The sequence below is a fragment of the Leptinotarsa decemlineata genome, unplaced genomic scaffold (assembly GCF_025532065.1).
Source record: "Leptinotarsa decemlineata unplaced genomic scaffold, Ldec_3_MD MMD2_tig00026328_RagTag_RagTag, whole genome shotgun sequence".
NCBI classification, from domain to species: Eukaryota; Metazoa; Arthropoda; class Insecta; order Coleoptera; family Chrysomelidae; genus Leptinotarsa; species Leptinotarsa decemlineata.
In genome coordinates, this window is record NW_027412688.1 from 38,049,406 (window position 1) to 38,070,192 (window position 20,787).

The 20,787-nt window shown below is 37.3% G+C and overlaps 1 protein-coding gene across 1 annotated transcript; it reads right to left on the bottom strand.

The window, feature by feature from the left end:
• Window positions 1–592: 592 nt before the first annotated feature.
• LOC111515457 (facilitated trehalose transporter Tret1-like) lies at window positions 593–15,552 on the bottom strand. Its single transcript, XM_023171679.2, has 4 exons — window positions 15,368–15,552; window positions 8,667–9,036; window positions 5,916–6,136; window positions 593–2,065 (listed from the first exon to the last, which is right to left on the bottom strand). The coding sequence occupies exons 1-4, from the start codon at window positions 15,411–15,413 to the stop codon at window positions 1,368–1,370; spliced, it is 1,335 nt and encodes a 444-aa protein (XP_023027447.2). The 5' UTR covers window positions 15,414–15,552; the 3' UTR covers window positions 593–1,367.
• Between the last annotated feature and the right edge of the window lie 5,235 nt (window positions 15,553–20,787).

The following is a 20,787-nucleotide window of genomic DNA, read 5'->3' on the forward strand; positions in this document are numbered from 1 at the left end:
TGGCTTTTGTAAGCACGCAAACCAAGATCTTTCCGCAAAAACTTCCATGAAGGGACATATATCCAATTTCTGTGCGGACAGACTGATTCGGGACTTCCCCTACGCTACGCTCTACAGCAGCAATGACTTCTTCTTTGTTTGAAGGCGAATTCATCAACATAACATCAAGTGGGCTCAAGCTGAAATCATACACAAAGAGGAACACTGGTTTTGGAGAAAATTCAAAGAAGCCGCGTATATGTCGTCCAACAAAGCATTCAGACAAGCTAGCGTAGAGATACGCAACATATGGAAACCTCTAATCAAGCGGAACACGACCAACTCCCGTGAAACGGTCAGCTTTCGCTAAAACCGATGAAGCGGAGAAGAGAGTGAAGAGGAAATGGGTGAAAGCTCTCGAATGACATATAAATAGTCTGATCTCTGAGTAAAAAGTCCAGTTATCACCCGAAGATGATTGTGGATACTAACAATCGAAATGTCGTGAAGTATTTTTATTTTTTGGTTGTTGCTTGTATTTTATTCGATTATAATTTCAGTTTTTCTGCTTGAAATAATTGTTATTTTTCAGCTAACCTTTTTAATTTTTTCACAGGGAATTCAAATCAATTGATATCATATTAAAGAATGGAAGTTCGAACTAATAGAATAATGACTTATTCTGTACGCACTGTATGACGTTTCTGTGGATGCGTATTATTATTCAGAGTGAAAGTGGCGCAAAAACGTTTCATAGAACGGAGAGAACCATGATTTTCAAAATAAATTTGCACAATTTGGAAGCGTTGCCTAGGCGTCAGTCTATTTATGTTGAAATGCCAAACTAAACTAAACATGAATCACTTGGCAGCTGACAAAATGGCCGCCAGTTAAATTTCGAAGTGATGTCCCTGCACTCGTCTGAAAAACAACAGTATATTCCGCACTTAAGTTACTATTTCTTCGTTTCTGGTTAGCAAATTCAAAAAGACTCAGATCTGACGAATCAAAGCCCAAGCAAAGAATATTACTGAAGTTTTTTTCCCCAAACCAAACGGTTATTTCAACACCTCGACAAGTGTTTCGATCACCTTCAAGAGGAAGAGTTTGATCTTCCTCTTGAAGATCACTTGGTGATCAAAACACGTGTCGAGGTGTTAAAATAACGGTTTGGTGTTGGGAAAAAACTCCAGTAATATGCATTACTACACCAAAGTTTCCAAACAGTGCATTACAAAGCCCAAGTAGTTTAGTGTCTCTCGAGTTTGCTTGCTTGCTGAATGTTGCTATTTTTGTCTTCGTATTACACAGTAAGTCATTAGACCAACTGTCAATTAAAGTCATAAGTCTTCTCTTGCGTCATTTGCGAAGGATATCCTGGATTTCCTCTAAACTCTTCCCCCTGTCTCGATGAGATAAAACTGCCCGAAAACTAGACAAAAAACCATGCAGAAGGCGAACAGCCAAAACGACTGCGCCATCCCGAAGGAAACAAAGAAAAACTCGAAATATTTAGTCACGACAAACCCCAGAACGTAGCTGAAGCACACCGCAACTGCAGAAGCTGGCACTTTCACTTTGGAGGGGAAGATTTCCCCCATCACAGTGTAGGGTAACGGCCCCAACCCGTTGTTGTACATCAAAATGAATACAGTAAGAGCTAAGAGCGGCAGGAAACTAAAGGTAGACACATCAACACCTTGATCCTGCAGATAAACGTACACCCCCAGGAAAGTTTCTGAGACCATAATTCCGACTGTAGACATCATCAGAGTTTTTCGTCTCCCGAATCTGTCCACGACAGGCGGGGAGGTGAAACTGCTCAGAAGAAGCGTTGCTCCGAGGATTATACTGCAGATCTCGGGTGGAAGATCCGTTCCTATTTGCTGGAAGAGGGTCTGGCTGTAGAAGAAGACCAAGTAGCTGCCGCAGGCTTGTTGGAACGTCAGTAAGGCGATGACTGTGACGAAGGCCTTGGTGAAGCCTCTGGATCGGAAAATGTCCAGGAAGTTTCCGGAACCGTCTTCGTCGATTCTTGCTTTGATTTCTTCTAGTTCTAAGTCGGTTGTTTCTTTTTTCGCGTTACCTGAAACATATGTTCGTGTGGAAGGTTGAAGAAACATCAACATTTGGAGTGTACTTTTTTCTGCACGATACAAATCATAGAAAAATACAAGTGTTCGATTGTCACATCACCTTCAGTTTGATAATTAACATTTTTCCTATAAATTACCTGATTAGCTTTTTGCTTCATGGTGATATATCTCTACATTTTATGCTTTTGACGGTTTCGTCATAGTTGGCATCACTGATTACTATCAACATTTCAAATTCAAATTGATTTACTTTATAATTTTTGTTAGTTTTTTTTGGATTCCTGTCAGGAACTGGGACCACAAAAAATCTTTTGGTATCTCACTCTATTCTACCAATAAATATAGTTTGAAAACCTAAAAACACGCTTTTGAATAACATTGAACTAAAAAGTTAAAAATCCTTTTTTTAAATAAGCTTGAAACAGTAACGAACGAAAAATACTACTATTATTGTGAAAAAAGAGTTCGTTATTGTTTTGAGCTTTTTAAAAAAAATTATTTTCAACTTTTTAGTTCGATTTTATTTTTAAAAGCGTGTTTTTTAGTTTTTTTTTCAAACTATATTTATTTTTCATTTTTCAGTTTCGTATGCTGCGAAATCGTGTTTTTTGTTCTTTTTAAATTATATTTATTTCATATTAATTTTGGGATCGATCAGCCGTATATTGTTTAGAGCAGGGGTCTCCAAACTTTGAAGCCTTTGGGCCATAATGATTTTTTCAGTTTTTCCAAGGGCCAATTTCTGCCCTTAACTATATTTCTAGACTAGGATACTTGCAAACTGCGTGACCTAAGCAAACTTCGCTTTTTTTGCATTTCAATTATTATTGTGTATTGTAACACTTAACGACATCTAGTGGCGAGTAGTGATACTATGTACTATTTTTTTCAGCTACCCGCTAGGTGGCATTAGGCATAATTAAATATTTGGAATTACCGCGTTGGTTCGAGAAAGTTCTGGTTCTAGCTAGTGTATTCCGAACACCTCGAGATGGCAGTAATAATTGCATATAAAAAGGCTAGCGGCGCAACTGCGAGTTAGTCTGCGTAGGAAAGGCGAAGGAAGCGAAACTGTCTATTGTGAAATAAAATAACACTCGTCAATAAAAGTATTTTGATTTGACTTATTGTTTTTATGTGTGATTTGTTAGTATAGAAAAGAAGCGAAAAATCGACAGTGAATGCAGAACGTTCCAAGAAAAATGGAACTTTCAGTATTTCGTGATTCGAGTCCAGTAATAAGGCGCTATGCTTAATTTGAAATGAAACCATAGCTGTTCTCAAAGACTATAACATTAAACGACACTATGAATCGAAACATCTTCAAAGTTACTCCAACTATACAGGAATTTTGCGGAAGGAAAAATTTGAAGCTTTGAAACGCGGACTCAAATCGCAGCAATCTTTATTTACCAAAGCGAATACTGAACAAGAGTCTGCAACCCGCGCCAGCTTTCGTGTGGCTCTTGAAATCGGAAAACGTGGCAAACCATTCACCGATGGAGAAATGATAAAGGAAAGCTTGATAGCAGTAGCCGAAGAAATATGACCCGAAAAGGTAAATTTATTCAAAAGTGTCAGTTTGTCAGCAAACACCGTGGCTCGGAGGGTGCAAGACATCGCAGAAAATATATCATCTCAACTGTCTGACAAAAATGGATATCATGAGTGGTTTTCTCTAGCATTGGATGAGTCAACAGCTGTGTCAGATACTGCTCAGGTGTTGATTTTTATTCGCGGAGTAGATAAAAGCTATGAAGTGTATGAAGAACTTCTTGATATTGATAGTATTCACGGCACGACAACTGGGGCAGATATTTTTAAGGGAGTTGAAAATGCCATTAATAAAAAAAACCTTTGATGGAGAAATTTGAAATCTATAACAACTGATGGAGGCAAAAATATGTATGGTAAAAATAAAGGAGTGGTTGCATTTTTGTCAAAGCCTGTAGAAAATGATGGTGGTTCAAAACCATTAGTCTTACATTGTATCATTCATCAACAGTCCTTGTGCGGAAAATGTTTGGATATGTCTGAAGTTCTAAAACCAGTCATATCAGTTGTTAACTTCATCAGATCCACTGGGCTGAATCACCGACAATTCCGCGAGTTTATTCAACAGATTGGAGAAAATGATTTACCATATCATACTGCCGTACGTTGGCTTAGTTGCGGAAAAGTCCTTAAGCGCTTTTTTGAACTTCGAGCAGAGATCGATTTTTTTAAATAAGAAGCAGCACCCTTTTGCCGATTTAGAAAATAGTGAATGGATGTGGAAGTTAGCCTTCTATGTCGATTTGACAAATCATATGAACGAACTGAATTTGAGATTGCAAGGAGAAAATCAGCTTCTTTCTGATTTATACACCAATATCAAATCCTTCAGGCAGAAAATGATACTATTTCAATCGCAATTACGTAAAAAATGTTTCACACATCTTGAAACATGTGAAATATTCAGCCACACTACAGAGACTGAATTTCTCGTCAATTTTGCAATCGAAACTTTGAGTGCTTTGAAGATGAATTTTGATACTCGTTTTCCAGATTTTGATGTCATTGCGAATGAAATTAAGCTTTTTCAAAATCCTTGTGATTCTGACATTGAAACCCTGGCTCCGGAAGTCCAAATGGAAATTATTGATTTACGGTGCAGTGATATGCTTAAGAACAAATATCAAAATTCATCTTTGTTGGAATTTTATAAGAGTCTTCCACTGGAACAATTTGATAATTTGCATAAATTTGCAAGTAAATAAAACCGAGTAATTTTCATTCTGTGTTTTCTTCTTCAACTTATCACAGCAATAGTAACAACAATTAGGTAATTATTGGGTGTCGCGGGCCAAATTGATGACAGTAAATCATTGGCTGTCGCGGGCCGGATTGATGACACTGGCGGGCCGGATTTGGCCCGCGGGCTGTAGTTTGGAGACCCCTGGTTTAGAGAAATGACCATTGATATTTTCGTACAGCGCCATCTGCCCGCGTGTAGATCAAGCAATAACGAAGGATGTTACGTACAGCGCCATCTGCCCGCGAATAGATCAAGCAATAATCATCATCAACATGAATGATTTGAGAAATAGTACCAAAAAGAGCAGAGATATTGAAATACCAATCAGTGTAGACGATATAAATGAATTCTACTGTTCGATTGGACAGAAGCTCTGTCATAATATTGTGGTACCATATGACCCACTGATTAATTTAGAAAATGTTACAATCAATGAATCTCTTCAATTGAATGATTCGAATATTGATGAACTGTTTGAAGTTTTTGGTGATATAAGGAATAAATCAACATCTGGTTACGATGAAATTTCAATCAAAATTATTGAGAATACGAACAGGCGCTGACAGTTACCAGTTTTTTGTCGAAATGTCCCTAGTATATAACCTCAAAATGGAAGAATGTCGCAGAAAATGTAACCATTGTTATATCAAGTTTTTATACAAAAAATGTTGACTATTGAACTGAAAACTGTCAAAGAACGTGAATTGAGATGTAAAAAAAGTGATGAAAGTTGTAATTCATTGAAACTTTAGAACTCTGTATTTAACTCTTGAAATTGAAAAGAGTGCTGATTTTCATTTACAGATTCGTAATCCATACGTCAAAATACGCAAGTACACCCATTTTTTTTCAAAATCTAGGGGTACTGCCTATACTATACGGAATTTCACCAAAAATTTTCCATAAACGTGACTATGAATTATAAAAATATTAGCAATACTCACGGCGAACCAGCTAAGTATACGAGAAAATCAAATAATGATCGCGGGGCTATCTTTCTGCATTCTTCATGGAATATATTGGAATCATCATAAATATTTTACCTCTAAGCCTATAAAGAACTTCTCTGGCCATGTCAACTTCATTCCTGCTCAAATGATAGTGGGCACATTCCTCTCCAACTAAAGAGAATATCACCAAAAATGAGGCCGGAAGAAATGCTATTATGAGGTTGAACACCATCACACTGACGTAGGGTCCTACACAGTAGGAAAAGAACAGTCCAATTGCAACTGCTATCCCCATACAAGAACCCAACGCTCCTCTGAAACAAAAAATCTGTGATGGGATTGGACGATACTTGATAGAGATCCATAACTTATTCAAATCACACTTTGTTGTGATATTTTTCACTGGATTGTTCACAAAACTACAGCACTTGTTTTGATATGCAATATTTTCCTATACATATTTCAGTTACTCAATTTGTGCTTTATACAGGGTGTTCATTGAGTACCATAAATTCAACAGACGATTCTTTAGGTAATTTCAAGACGAAATGTTCATATAAACATGGGTCCGCAAATCCTCCGTTCTCAAGATACACGGTGTTGAAATAAAAATAAAAAAAAAGTAATTCGTAAATATCTTAAATATCCTTTACCTAATTTCGTTGTGATTTGACAATGGTATATATAACATTAAGGAGCTGATTCAGCCCGAACGTGATTCAATTAATTAAGTCCAGTGGCGTCTCGAGCAGAATTTGAACGAATATGTTTTACATAAAAATGTACGCCACTGACTTAATTGCAATTTTTTATTATCTCACTGGATTGAGCAATTAGAAATACAACTTTTTTGTCTCATGAATTTTTTTTGTATCTTGCTTAGTTTTTAAGAAAAAAAGTTGACCTAATTGCATATCCCTGGACCTCACAAGGAATAATATGAGGAATTAAATGTTTCTTTCGGAAATTATTATTATTATAATTTTTCATTACTAATTATGTATATTACTGTAGTTTTTTCCCAACACCAAATCGTTATTTTTAACACCTGGACACGTGTTTCGATCACCAAGTGATCATCTTCAAAGAGGAAGATTAAATCCAGTTTTAATCTTCCTCTTTGAAGATGATCAATTGGTGATCGAAACAAGTGTCGAGGTGTTAAAAATAACGATTTGGTGTTGGAATATTCATTACTACACCAAAGGTTCCAAACAGTGCATCATAAGTACTAATTATGTAACAATAACAACAAATATTGAATAACATCAACATCTAGACTAACGAATTGCACTAAATGAAGTGTTGGAAATGGCCTCCTCTGGCTTCAATACTAAAATTTGTTACCTGTTATTATATAAGGACTAACCAGACTAGACTAGGTATCAATTTTCTTCTCCTGAGGATGGTAACTTTGTTGGCGAAACGCGCGAGTGCAAAAATATCAGTTTGGTGTTAGGGCAATTGATCTCGAAAAAAGTTATTCAACTTTCACACCAAAGGTTCCAATCTCATCGTTAACCATAAGTAATAATGAAGGGTTGCCTTGGAAAACGATTGCAGCATTTAATAAACAACTTGACAGTTGTCAACTTCATAAGCTTTTAATTTATAATTGTTATGAAAAGTGTGTTTAGTGTTAATTTTTCGAACCATTTTTGTAAGACATGGTTCAATTTCATTTACCATGAAAGATTTCCTCAGCGTGTAATGCCTAATAGAAGAACTGTTGTACGTCTCCATGCACGACTTTCTTAAACAGGCAGCTTTAAAAGATCGACGGTTGTCATTGGGAGGCCTGCAACGGTACGAACAATTCGAATTGAAGAAGCTGTTTTGAGTGAGATCGAAAAAAATCCTCATACCAGTACTCGGAAAATAGCTGAGGAACTGAATATTACCCATGTCACAGTGTAGCAGATTTTAAGAGGCCAGCAGCTATATCCGTATCACATGCAACGTGTGCAAGCTCTATTGCCCAGAGATTTGCCTGTAAGACTAGCTTTTTCTAATTGGTTACGCGGTAAAATAAGAAGAAATCCAGGTTTCCTAAGTCGGATATTGTTTACAGATGAAGCTTCTTTTTCTCGCAATTTAATTATTAACTTCCACAACAATCACATTTGGGCCAAAAATAATCCACACGCCTTGGTAGAAAATAATTTTCAAGAACAGTTTTATTTCAATATTTCAGTTGGAATTGTCGGTGACCATCCCATTGGGCCTCACTTCCTTTCACCTAGACTTGATGGTGAAGAATACCGAAGGTTTTTAGAATTTGTTTCACCTGGACTTTTAAAGGAAGTTCCAGTCATGGAAAGATTCTGTATGTGGTACATGCACGATGGTGCTCCACCACTCTTTAGTGTAGTGGCACGTCAATTTTTGGATGAAAATGACCATAATTGCTGGATTAGGAGAGCAGGCCCACACCCATGGCCACCTCGCTCGCCCGAAATGAATCTCTTAGATCATTTTCTCTGGAGACACCTTAAAGCGTTGGTATAGAAAACTGCTATTCAAAGTGACGAGGATTCACGGAATAAGCTCATTAATATATGTGACAATAAAAAATACGCCAGGTATTTTCAGAAGAGTGCGAAATTCAATGATGCGGCGGCTAGACGGTTGTATTGAAGCCGAAGGAGGCCATTTCCAACACTTAATTCAGTGCAATTCGTTAGTTTAGATGTTAATGTTATTCAAAATTTGTTGTTTCTCGAATGTGATTAAGTGTGAACCACAATAACTCCTTGCGGGTTGCGGTGGAGGGTCGAATAGGCCCACTCAATTTGTACCTGACCTAACCACTGCAACTCTTGAAGAAATCAAATGGAATCTTACCTGTTCCTCTTCTCCGCTACTTCCCCTAAATAGTTAGGCAGTACCGTGAAACACCCTCCTAGAGTCACCCCCACAACGAATCTAGCAACGTAGAATACCTCCACCGTGGTAGAGAACGCCATCATCAGGTACGATATCAGAAACGGTACTCCAAACGACAGAATGGTGAATTTCCTTCCAAACTTATTCGTCATCCAACCGAAGAGGAAAGGCCCCACTGAAGCCCCTATTGGTACCAAGGAGGAAATCCAAGTGACTTCGGATGTGGAGATGTCTCTTCCGAATGGATTGGTTGTGCAGTTGGTGAGTTTTGGCATTGACGGGGATGACCAGGAAAGTGAAATTCCGTTGATTATCATCAGGATAGAAGCTGGAATGTAGATACTGATGGATGAGTTTGATAATAGGAGTGTTATGGCACAAAAATAATGGCATTACAAGCAGGGGGTTCTTGAATGTTCATGTAGTATGTTTATGAGGGCATACACATCTTGGTGGCGTTGGTGTTACCAATTTGCCAGTCTATTTTGATATGTTGAATTTCTTCTATATTTCAATATTTTTAAGATGCTCAGTACACTCTTCCTTGCTCCTTTCTCTTTCTCATAGATATGCCTCATTTTTGGGTCTTAACTTCGAGTTGATACAGCATCTCCTTTGTTGACTCAACTACTCCAAACAAATTGAATGAGATTGGAATAGCAGCAACTTTGTTCTACTCCAACAGTTCCGATGACCAGATCTGCCGCAGTTTGTGCTGATACTTGCTGCGGAGGGAGTTCCTTACTGCCGTTACCTCTTGCGAGTGACCTTGTTCCACCCCGAGGTGAGTATGCGTCTCTCTGGAATCTAGATGGTGCTTCCATCTACGAGCTGCACATCCTCTCCGTAGTCCCGAATTTCATAGCGATAGCATTCGTGTACTCTTCCACCATCCGCAAGGACTGATGGAGATATTTTTCTTCAGAGGCCTAAAGTTCAGGATCATCCACATAAAACAAATGGTTGACCTTAAGCCTCTGGTTTTACTGAGTGCAACAGATGATGGCGATAGTGAGGTGCATGGAAGTAAGCGACTAAGGGAGTCGCCCTGAAATACACCCCTTCTGAAATTGACCCCCTCTGTTTGGACTCTACCCTGAGCAGATGTTATGGTGAAGCGAGTTGGCCTGAGTGGAATCAGTTCTTCAAGGAATATCACTATTGCAAGGCATCTGAGCAAATGCAAAATGAGCTCATCCGATGTTGCTTCAAATAATGGATCCAAGCCATAGAGAGGTTAGGCTTCAACTGCATAGAGTCGTGTGTTACACATCTATCGATGATCAGGTTCTCTCTACACCCAGCAACTCCTCTCTTCGATCCTCGGTCAACTGCGGTGAGTATTCGAGTGGACGAAACACAAGCACTACAGGAAAATCCTCAGGGTGCTCTGAGAGCGATGTCTGTGCGAAAGTAGCGATTCACATTGGATTTGAATCGCTGGAGAATAAATCCATTTAGAAAAACCGTTCTCAAGAAGTGTATTCCATATAAACGCCGTTCTTGAAATGAAAGAATTTTTAAACAGTGAAATTTGAGGTGTACTGAGTTGAATCTCGAAACTATGAGCAGCCACAATCCGTGACGTATTTCTGATATATACAATACAATACTTTATTTTTCTTAAGACTTTTTTACAAGCATGGAAATCGTCATATGCACAGTAAAGATTGAAGTTGAAAAATATCAAGGGATAAAATATGGAACATACATAAGAAAATGTTTAAGTCAATAGTAGATGTAGGAGATAATTATATAAAACAATATATAAAAAACATGAACATTTTAACCTAGCAGACCACTGTTATAATATTCATGCAGTCATTGTTCACTGTGGTTCTGGCGTTGAATGTGGTCATTATTACGCCTTGGTCAAAGAAGAAACGGACTGGTTTAAGTTTGACGATAGTCGTGTCACGAAGTGTTCTGGCGATGCATTGAATTTATTGGAGCCTCTGGAGACACCCTACATTTTGTTTTATGAGAGAGAGGACATTGTTAGATCAAGATCTTCAGATGATGTGGTGCTGCAGGTTTTTTTGGGTTTTCCTGCAGCTGAAAAAGCAAATGCGCCACTGGAATCAATGAAGTCGCCCCGGAGCGCCAATTAATTTTTTTTGTTGTATTTATTTTAATTTTATCGTTGTTTTAACACATTGTAATAATTTTATTAGACAGTAAATATCTGGATCCTCAAAAACATAGTATAAACAGTAGAATAGTAAACAAGCAAACAATCGTGATGTCAAGCAGCCAGATCAGTTTGAAAATGTTCATCAAGTGAATAAAAGGCATTTTTGAAGAGAATATTTTAACGCTATTTTTGAAATTAATGGGATTTGAAATTTTCTTAATGAATGTTAAATATTTTTATAGACATAACATGACGTCCGTTTGATACCGATGTTAATTTGTGTACACGAACTATCAGATTATAATTTTGTCCGAGAGTATAACCAGCAGCTATGCGGATAGTATCCCTTTGCTGAAAATCATGGTAATGATTCTTAATGTAAGTGACAACTATTCAAAATATGTATACATGGATATATCAGATAAAATTTGTAACTGCAGTAAATAACTGCTTACAAGAATCACCATATTTTTTAAAACACGTGGTTGTTAGTATCTTTTTTTGAGCAATCAACAGATCATTCAATTTACTGCTGTTACCGTAGCAGACCAAACAATAATTTGGACTTGAGTGAACATAGGCATAGTAGGTAGTAGCTTAATAAAATATTTATGGGGACAGAACTTCTGAGATTCCAAATAACGAAACACTGCTTGGATGATTTTATAGAAATAGAGTCAATATCATCATTTAAGGATAATTAGGTGTCAATGTTCAACCTTGAGAAATTGACTTATTTTTTCTGCACAATAGATTTAGTATTAGCTCTAACCAATATACTGCAGTCCATTTCTCTAAGCGAGAAAACAATGGTATTTGATTCATTACTATTTAGTACGAGGCTGTTTCTTGCGCAATAATTAAGCATATTAGCAACTGCAATATCAGCCTGATCAGATAACCCTTCACAAGAAGAAGAACTCAAGAAGAAGAACTCAATAAGAAGGACGTATCATCAGCAAACTGTACAGTACAATGTTGTTGATTAATATTGGAGATGTCGTTGACGAATAAGAGAAAGAGAGTAGGACCCAGGACACTACCTTAGGGAACACCTGTTGATATGATATTCCAGATTTGAGCCTAACCTTAACAGATTGTTATTTACCAGTCATATAAGTCTTAATACATTTTAGACTTTGGCCGCGAGTTCCAGTATTCCAGAGTACCGCTCTGTTTCATTTAAATTATTCATCATATTCAAAATTCCTCACTCCAAAACAACTTTGCCCATTCTCAAGCATCAACAAGGAAATATGTTAAAAGTCAACTTTAATTATTCGCGTATGGAGATAGCTTGCATGGGTCAAAATAACTCGGAATTCCCGCTTAATCAAAGTACCTACAACATTGAACAACTGCTTAGAATAACAATCCAAAACATATTTATAGTAGTCGTCCATGAATTACGTAAATGAAAGAGGAGCAAACAATTCGGCGAGTTTAGAAAATACTTCTTGAATCTAAACATCAAAATTACACTATAGAAACCATTGAAATTTCATGATACTGAAATTATTCAATACGTATATATTTTGCATGAAAATTTTTGCTCTGATTGGCATCAGACATCAATTTTAGTGACATTTTTCGATCACAGAAGTGATATTTTCAATGCCAAGGCATTAAAAATTTTCATTTATAATAATAATAATATATTTCCATAAACATGATTGTGTAATACAATAATTGTATAAATAAGTAAATGAATAAATATATGGTAAATATAACCGTTAACCCACAAAAGGATATATCCTTGTGCGTGGGGTTAAAAGAGAAACAATAACCTTTTTATATAGATATCATAGAGTATATATTCATATACGCAGACATATACACATATACACACATATATACATACATATACAGACACAAAAATACACATATGTACTGTTATGAAAGACTCGAAATACAACAGCGTATGGGAATTTCAAAAACATCACGAAGGAATTCAGATATAAAAATACAGCAAGGACACCCTGTACATATATTTAAACCCACAACTTGGACCGGAAACAAGCAAATAAGAGTGGGAAATTCAAATATGAAGATTCTCACATCAAAATGCATCGAAATACGAAAAACTGATAACCGATATAGGTTAGAAAAAAATGTCAGATAAAATTAAATTAACATCTGTGATGAAAAAACGAAAAAGACATAATAAACTAATTGTTATTATTTAGGAATGATGTAAAATTCAAAATTTATTGTTGTGAATTACTTCCTTAGAAACTGACATCAAGTGATGCTTTTGGAAAATATTTATATTTATATAGAAGTGAGGTTAACTATTTTTGTACGAAACTATAAAATGAAAATGTATCTCAATTTGAGAGCCAATGTTAAATTAGTAGAATAGATAATTTTCCTGATGAAATTGAAAATTTTTATATGTGAAAATTGATAGATGGTAACTAGGGGAACGAGATAGATTTTCAAATTTTTTATCAACAACGGGATTCTTTTTGAGGCAACGAAAGAGACGCCACGCTACATTTTTCTTTCCTTAAAATTTGAAATATATAGTATATAAAGTAAACAGAATAGTAGTCAATACTGATGTGCAATAATAAATTTAAATTTAGTGAAAAAACCTACCTGTCCAGCCAAGTCGAGTAAGTCTAGTCTCCTCAAAGTTTGAGGAGTGCCTAGAAGATGAGAGTACTACCAACTGTCGAAAGCGGTCGCAGATGATTAATAGAAGATATAAAGCTTCAAATCCTTTTTGTAGAATTTAATATTGATTTTTTCAATAAGAAAATCGCTAATAAAAAATCCCGATTTTCGATATATATATATATATATATATATATATATATATATATATATATATATATATATATATATATATATATATATATGCTGAACTGGTTTTTCCGGGTATTTGATCCGTGTATGTGATATTATCTAAATTATTTGAATTTTTTACACGTTCTGACAATGATTTGATCACTTTGTTCATGTGTATAATAAATAATTTCATAAGAACTTCGTTTGAATAATCGATATTTGCATTCATTTTGGAAGATGATTCGAAACATCGTCCATAACTCTTTGTAAATTACTTATAAAAGTAACCGAACTGCTATAAGCTTGATAATTCCACTGCTACCTAAATCCAAATTCTAAAAAAAAAATAATGTTTCTAGAAGAAGCGACTTTATTGAGAAAACCTGACGATTTAGGTATAGGGACATGATATATCATCTTGAAGCATTTTTCACCGTCTTTCAATTCACTGAGTGATATACAGGGGGGTTCATTTGAAAAAATGAACTTTTGACTATTTTTATGCACAATGGAAATAATAGTAATTTTAGCACGCCCTGTATGATATGGAGTCGATTTCTTAGTGTTATTTGAATATTTCAAGTTTGTCCAAACTATCATCAAAATATCAACTTTTCATGAATTGAGAGTACTGATGTACTTAATTATGTTTTGGACCATATTTAGCACAATTTATTTTTTATCTCAAAAACAGATAGCGATAGGTATAGGACATTATTAACAAAAAAGTATTAAAATACCAGAGCGATTCCAAAAATGTATCAATATACGGGGTGTTCCTTTTCAAAAAATTAAGTTGCTAGGACTTTTTGATGGAAGTGGCAATGCCGCAATGCTGAAAATATTTTAGATCGATAGAACAGGTAAGGAAATGTGAGAGGTGAAATTTTCAGAAAAATCATGCTTTGCGTTTTCCAGAAACGTCTAACCTACCATCGACCGTGAGTCACGCTGGATAACAAGACACAAAATAACACCCCTCAAGTTAATCACAACCATGAGTATTTGACCAGAAATTGCCACAATCTTTTTATGCCACAACATCGACTGGCAATTACTGAATAAAAGCTTTTTTACTATGGCAATAAGGCTCTTCAACCATCTACCACCATATGAGGGAATTACATATGATTAAATTCAAAATAAGTATGAAAGGACTGCTGGTTAATCTCTGCCCTCATGACGTAAGTGAATTTTTCAACTGCAAGTTTTAATGCTTTGCATTTTTAATGTGTATTTTTTGTGTATGTTTAATGTGTATGTTTTGTACTTATGATGCACTGTTTGGAACCTTTGGTGTAGTAATCAATATTACTGGAGTTTTTTCCCAACACCAAATCGTTATTTTTACACCTCGACAAGTATTTCGATCACCAAGTGATCATCTTCAAAGAGGAAAATTAAAACTTATTCTTCCTGAATGAGGGGCAGTTCATCATTGATACACCCTGTAAATACATATTAACTAACTTCCTAGAAAGAATAGTTTGATGCACCAGTAACTGATGGAGATTATGTGTAGCGAAACGCTTTGAAAATAAAATTAATTGTAAAAATTCTACACTGTTTTACCTTATATTTTTTCAATTGTCCAATCAGTATTTGTTTTTACTAGTAATTTAACAATCTTGTACACTCCATAAACGTTTTTGTTTTGTGAACTGTGAACAGCTATTACATTTTGTTTTAATCTCTCTGACCGACAATTAGCAATCTATATTTTACGTCTCACCTGCAGACATTGAGAGATAAACTTTATTCACTTGTGGAAAAAACATCTTCGACTTATGAATGCACAGAATGACTGATTGATAAACTAAAGAGCACTGGTTGAACACCTCATTCTGATTCAGGTTTTAGCACATCAGCGGAAAGCTGCTAAACGGCTTTTGAAATTATGACAACAATCATCGAAGACGCGAATTCGAGAAATGTTAATCGATATTTGAACTTTCATTTGCGGAAGGGGAAGGATAATAAAGGAAGTAGATAGTGCAAATGCGAATTTGCATTCAGTTTCGAATAATGTGAGGCATAATTGATATATTCTACTTTCATTTGATTGTTGGATGCTCTGCAATAAAAATAACAAACACGAAAAATAAGAGGGAATATTCAAAACCAGTTACAAACAAACTAGTTGTCATGTCAGTTTATTCACATATAATTACAAAATTTACTCACAGATTATTTACTTTCTATTCTTTTTCCGCTCATCACCTTTACTCATCATTCCATCAATTTTTTTTTTATTTCTGCTCTGATTCAGATGCAAAATAAGTGAAAAAATAGTAGGCATAGGGTTCACAGTTCTGTCAATTTTCTCGTTGATGAAGTCAAGCAAATATTCTATGCTGCCGTTGAGGATACATTTCAGCATATATCTTCTAGAAGTTTCTAACGCATTTCCCTGCAACAGACCGTAAACGTAATGCATATCAGCCATTTCCTCATTTGTGTATGCCATTTTAATGTTTGAATTATTAAAGAAACAAATCAAGAACAGAACAACAACACACAATTAGTATTAATTCAATTTCGAAAATTCACAAACAGAGTCATACTAATTTAATTGTCACTATCGCTAATAGCGACCTACTGGATAGATTAGTTTCGTATTTTCGCATTTATGACGATGTATCTCTGTAGTTGTTCGTAAAATAATTTTTTGCTGCGAACTGGTTTATTTTGGGCAAAAGACCCTGGAGACATTTTTTGTTTAGAATGAAACAGGGTATCGGAAATAAATTTTTAAATGGTAAACAAACAATATGACAAAAAGTTGCATTGGAAATAAATTTTAGGGGTTGCGTTTCCCCCCCTTACAACCATGGGGTTCACCAAATAAATTTTTGGCTAAGTGTCTTTTTGGTAGTACAAAACGTCAGGTTAATTTCAATATTGTAACTTTTTTAGTGCTTGTGAAAAAAATTGTTATAATTTCCTGCATATGAGTACTTTCAGTATTCAGAAATGGACCTCAACAGCCATGCCCGCTAATACACGGCGAGCAAAGAATCATCTACACTGACCAGGAGAAGGCGGAAGCATTCGCGGACAACTTCGAAAGACAGTGCAGAGAGAACGACGTCCCGTTCACGGACGAAGTAGACGAAATGAGAGACAGGTGGAAAGAACGGTACGAAGAATAAGACAAAGAACAGGCAACGCGTAACTCCTGGCCCCGACATCTCCCGAGGAAGTGAAAGACATCTATCCACTCGGAAAGCACCAGGCCCGGACCGAATAACAAACGTGGCACTGAAAGTCCTACCACGCAAGGGTATAGCAGCCATAACCAACATCATAAATGCTATAAGCAGGTTGCAGCACTTCCCGACCCGTTCAAAAAGGCAACGGTTATCCACATCCCGAAGCCCAAGAAGAACCACCTGTTCTTAGACAATCATAGGCTAATTAGCTTACCTCCTTCCATAAACAAAGTGGCGGAACGTGTCATCCTCCCGGACGAACAATTCGGTTTTTGATCAGAACACTCAACAGAGCTACAAGTCCTGAGGGTAGTAGACTTTGCGACCGAAGGCTTCAATCTCGGCAAAGGACACAACACCGGAGATATCTTCTTAGACGTCTCCAAGGCGTTCGACAGAGTTTGGCATGACGGACTACTGGCCAAGTTGAGCGATTTTGGATACACAAAACCAATGGTGAGATTAATTCAGTCTTTTCTAGCTGACAGGCGATGCCGTTGCAGAGTAGGACACGAATTATCAACAAGTCGACTACTGGAAGAAGGGGTCCCGCAAGGAGCAGTCCTTTCGCCACACATCTACGCAGCCCTGCTGGCGAGATCATCGAGCCCAGCGCATGTCACGAGATATTTGCAGCAACAGGCAGACATATTAGAGGAGTGGGCCAACCTGTGGAAGATTGAAAAAATTGAATACTGAAGACCAGTCTGCATGGAGAATGCTATACTCAGATTGTAGCACTTCCCGTACCCGTTCAAAAAGGCAACGGTTATCCACATCCCGAAGCCCAAGAAGAACCACCTGTTCCCAGACAATCATAGGCCAATTAGCTTACTGCCTTCCAAAAGCAAAGTGGCGGAACGTGAAGAGACTCGAAGAACAAACCAGAGAACTAGGAATCCTCCCGGACGAACAATTCGGTTTTAGATCAGAACACTCAACAGAGCTACAAGTCCTGAGGGTAGTAGACTTTGCGACCGAAGGCTTCAACTTCGGCAAAGGACACAACACCGGAGCTATCTTCTTAGACGTCTCCAAGGCGTTCGATAGAGTTTGGCATGACGGACTACTGGTCAAGATGAGCGATTTTGGATACACAAAACCAATGGTAAGATTAATTCAGTCTTTTCTAGCTGTCAGGCGATGCCGTTGCAGAGTAGGAAACGAATTATCAACAAGTCGACTACTGGAAGCAGGGATCCCGCAAGGAGCAGTCCTTTCGCCACACCTCTTCTCCGTATACACAGCGGACGTGCCCAAGCCAGAGAACAACATTAACAAGTTGTCGCTCTACGCAGCCCTGCTGGCGAGATCATCGAGCCAAGCGCAAGTCACGAGGTATTTGCAGCAACAGGCAGACATATTAGAGGAGTGGGCCAACCTGTGGAAGATCAGTATAAACCCTGACAAGAGTCAAGCCATACTATTCACTCGCAGGCGTGTACAACCGGAAGGCAACGCCACCTTCAACGGACAAGAGATTCCGTGGACCAACAAAGCGACATACCTGGGGGTCACCTTAGACAGGAGATTAACATTTCAGTCTCATGTACGGCAGAGAATTGGAATGGCCAGACACGCCACGACTGGCACCAATCATAGCAGACGCAACATGGGGTTGAAAGTGAAGTTGCTGATGATCAAAACCGTTCTCATAATACTGTACGCCTGCACTGCCTGGGGCCAGTGCGCACAGACATAAAGGAAGAAGATACAGTCGTTCATGAACGCGAGCGTAAGAGCCGCCGTGAACGCATCGTACTACATCCCCAACAGATTTATATACAGAGACTTAGACCTGGACACGCAATATGTGGACGTGTATATGAGAGAACACGCGTTGAGAAAGGGACAAACACCCAAGACCGACAAAACAGAATCTACGACCGCCCCCACGAGTCCGGTAAGCATATTAATCAGACTTTCTTTCAGCAAGTTCACCGCATAACAACTCGACCGCGATTCACTTATCTTTAGATTCACTGAGGAACGCTCGACGCTAACAACAATAGCCGCTGGTTAGTTTTTGGGGGCCCCCATGCGAATATTCAGTTAGGAATAGCCATGACAAAATATTTTACCGAGCGCGAAAGAATAGCACCTAAAGGCTGACTTTCGACCAAAAGAAGTCAGATGTCAATCTTGCTGAAGTGCCCATCAGTAAATTAAGGACGTTCGGAGAGCGGGGGTGGATGGAGTGAGGTAGTAGCTTCTCCTCGCTAACTAGCTGGGGGGAAGCTTCTTCTTCAGGGCACTCAACCCGGGAGGGGGCATGGGGGGGGATTTCAATTATGGAATATCATTGACTTTAGGTCGATGATAGCCACTATCTTGCACTGACGGGTGGCTAAGGAGTCCGAAACCGGTCTGCAAGTGTGCCCGTTCCAAAATTGAAGGTCGACTCTTTCAGTTGTATTGCCAATTGCATATGCAGGAAATTTTCTGTGAAGATTCCTGCACTGGCGCCTGTTGGATATGATTCAACACCGTTCGTGGTAATAGCCAGTGGAGTAGTTGTTTTCTGATAGGCGTCAATCCATTCCACCTACTGTGTAGGTATATCCGAGACTGGCTTGAACATTTAAAGTTCATTTCTTTAGATTTATCTCAGTTTCGAGAAAAGAGTTTAAACTTGTAACGGTACCACAAAAATTCAGATGTGATCCCTCTATATTTTTATTCGTGATGAAGTTTTTGTTGACAGTTGTACAAGGATAATTCAATTCAAATATTCATTTGTGAAACCTTGAATAGACAAGATAATAAGATTAAATGAATAGTAATACACCATATCTCTAATATTATCAAATAGTACCTATCCTTGATAAAAAGTTTGTTATATTTCTTGGACTATATTATTGTCAATCCTGAGGCTTCATAGCCATAACATTTTATTGTGATACTAAATCGCATTTGAGGTCGAATTTCTCGGAACTGCCTGGGGTTATTTATGCTCCAAATGTGTTCGTTATTTCGGTTGAATATCCCACAATTCGTAAAAGTGTTTTCATCTGTCCAAATTACATTTTTCAGGAAAACAGGAAAATCAGGTCTTCTTATCAGCCAATTACAAAATTCTAATCCCCTATCGGGATCAACTGGATGCAATTTTTGAGATATGTGTATTTTGTAACATTTTAAACCGCTTTTTTGAGATGTCTCCAAGCACTTGTATGACAAATATTCATTTCGGAGGAAATTTGTCGTGTAGATTTCCCCGAGTTCATGGTTGTCTGCGAATTATTAATTTTTATTGAAAAGGACGCAATGTCTAACTCACCTCATACATACCTCAAATTTTCTTTAGTTTCCTGGTCCATTCTGTCTCCGTTGAATAGCAAATCTGAAAACGTCATTATGTAGCAGGGAAAAAGTAGCAATGTGGAAGTGCAATTTATAATCGAATTCTACGAAAAATAAACCCATAAAAAATAAAAACCATTTTGCCGGATATCTCCGGATATAATCGGAATTTCAGAACTTCCTCAACGGCATATTGTTAGTCAGGTAAATGCGCAACTTTGTCCCAAATTAACCATATTCGTATCTCTCATAGTTTCCGAGATCCCAATGGTGAGGATCGAATTTGAAACACCCTGTATAATCCAGTCATTTAAGCTTAAATTAGGTAAGAATCTCGGAATTCGAGATACCAAGCTGTAAGTCTGTAAATACTTGTATATCGACACCCTAAAAGTTGTCTCAAAACCTACATATGGTAGGGTGTAAGCAACTATTAAATTTCAAGGTCAAAGGTCACAAAAATTGGTTTTATGCGCTTTTTTTGGAAATATCTCATTTCCTATGGGTTTTTTGCTATTTATATTTATCATCAATATTGAACAATACAAAATTTTCTACAAATTTTGTTTAAAAAAATTTTTTATACGGTGAACCGTTTTCGAGATAGAGGGCGGAGAGCGCGCGGTCACAGCATCAC

Excerpts from the sequence above, each read along its gene's own strand:
- LOC111515457 (XM_023171679.2), bottom strand. The coding sequence starts at position 15,413 with ATGTTTTTTCCACAAGTGAATAAAGTTTATCTCTCAATGTCTGCAG. Across the intron at positions 9,037-15,367 it reads TTATCTCTCAATGTCTGCAG|CTTCTATCCTGATGATAATC; the intron begins GTGAGACGTAAA and ends TCTACATTCCAG. Across the intron at positions 2,066-5,915 it reads AGTTCTTTATAGGCTTAGAG|GTAACGCGAAAAAAGAAACA; the intron begins GTAAAATATTTA and ends CATATGTTTCAG.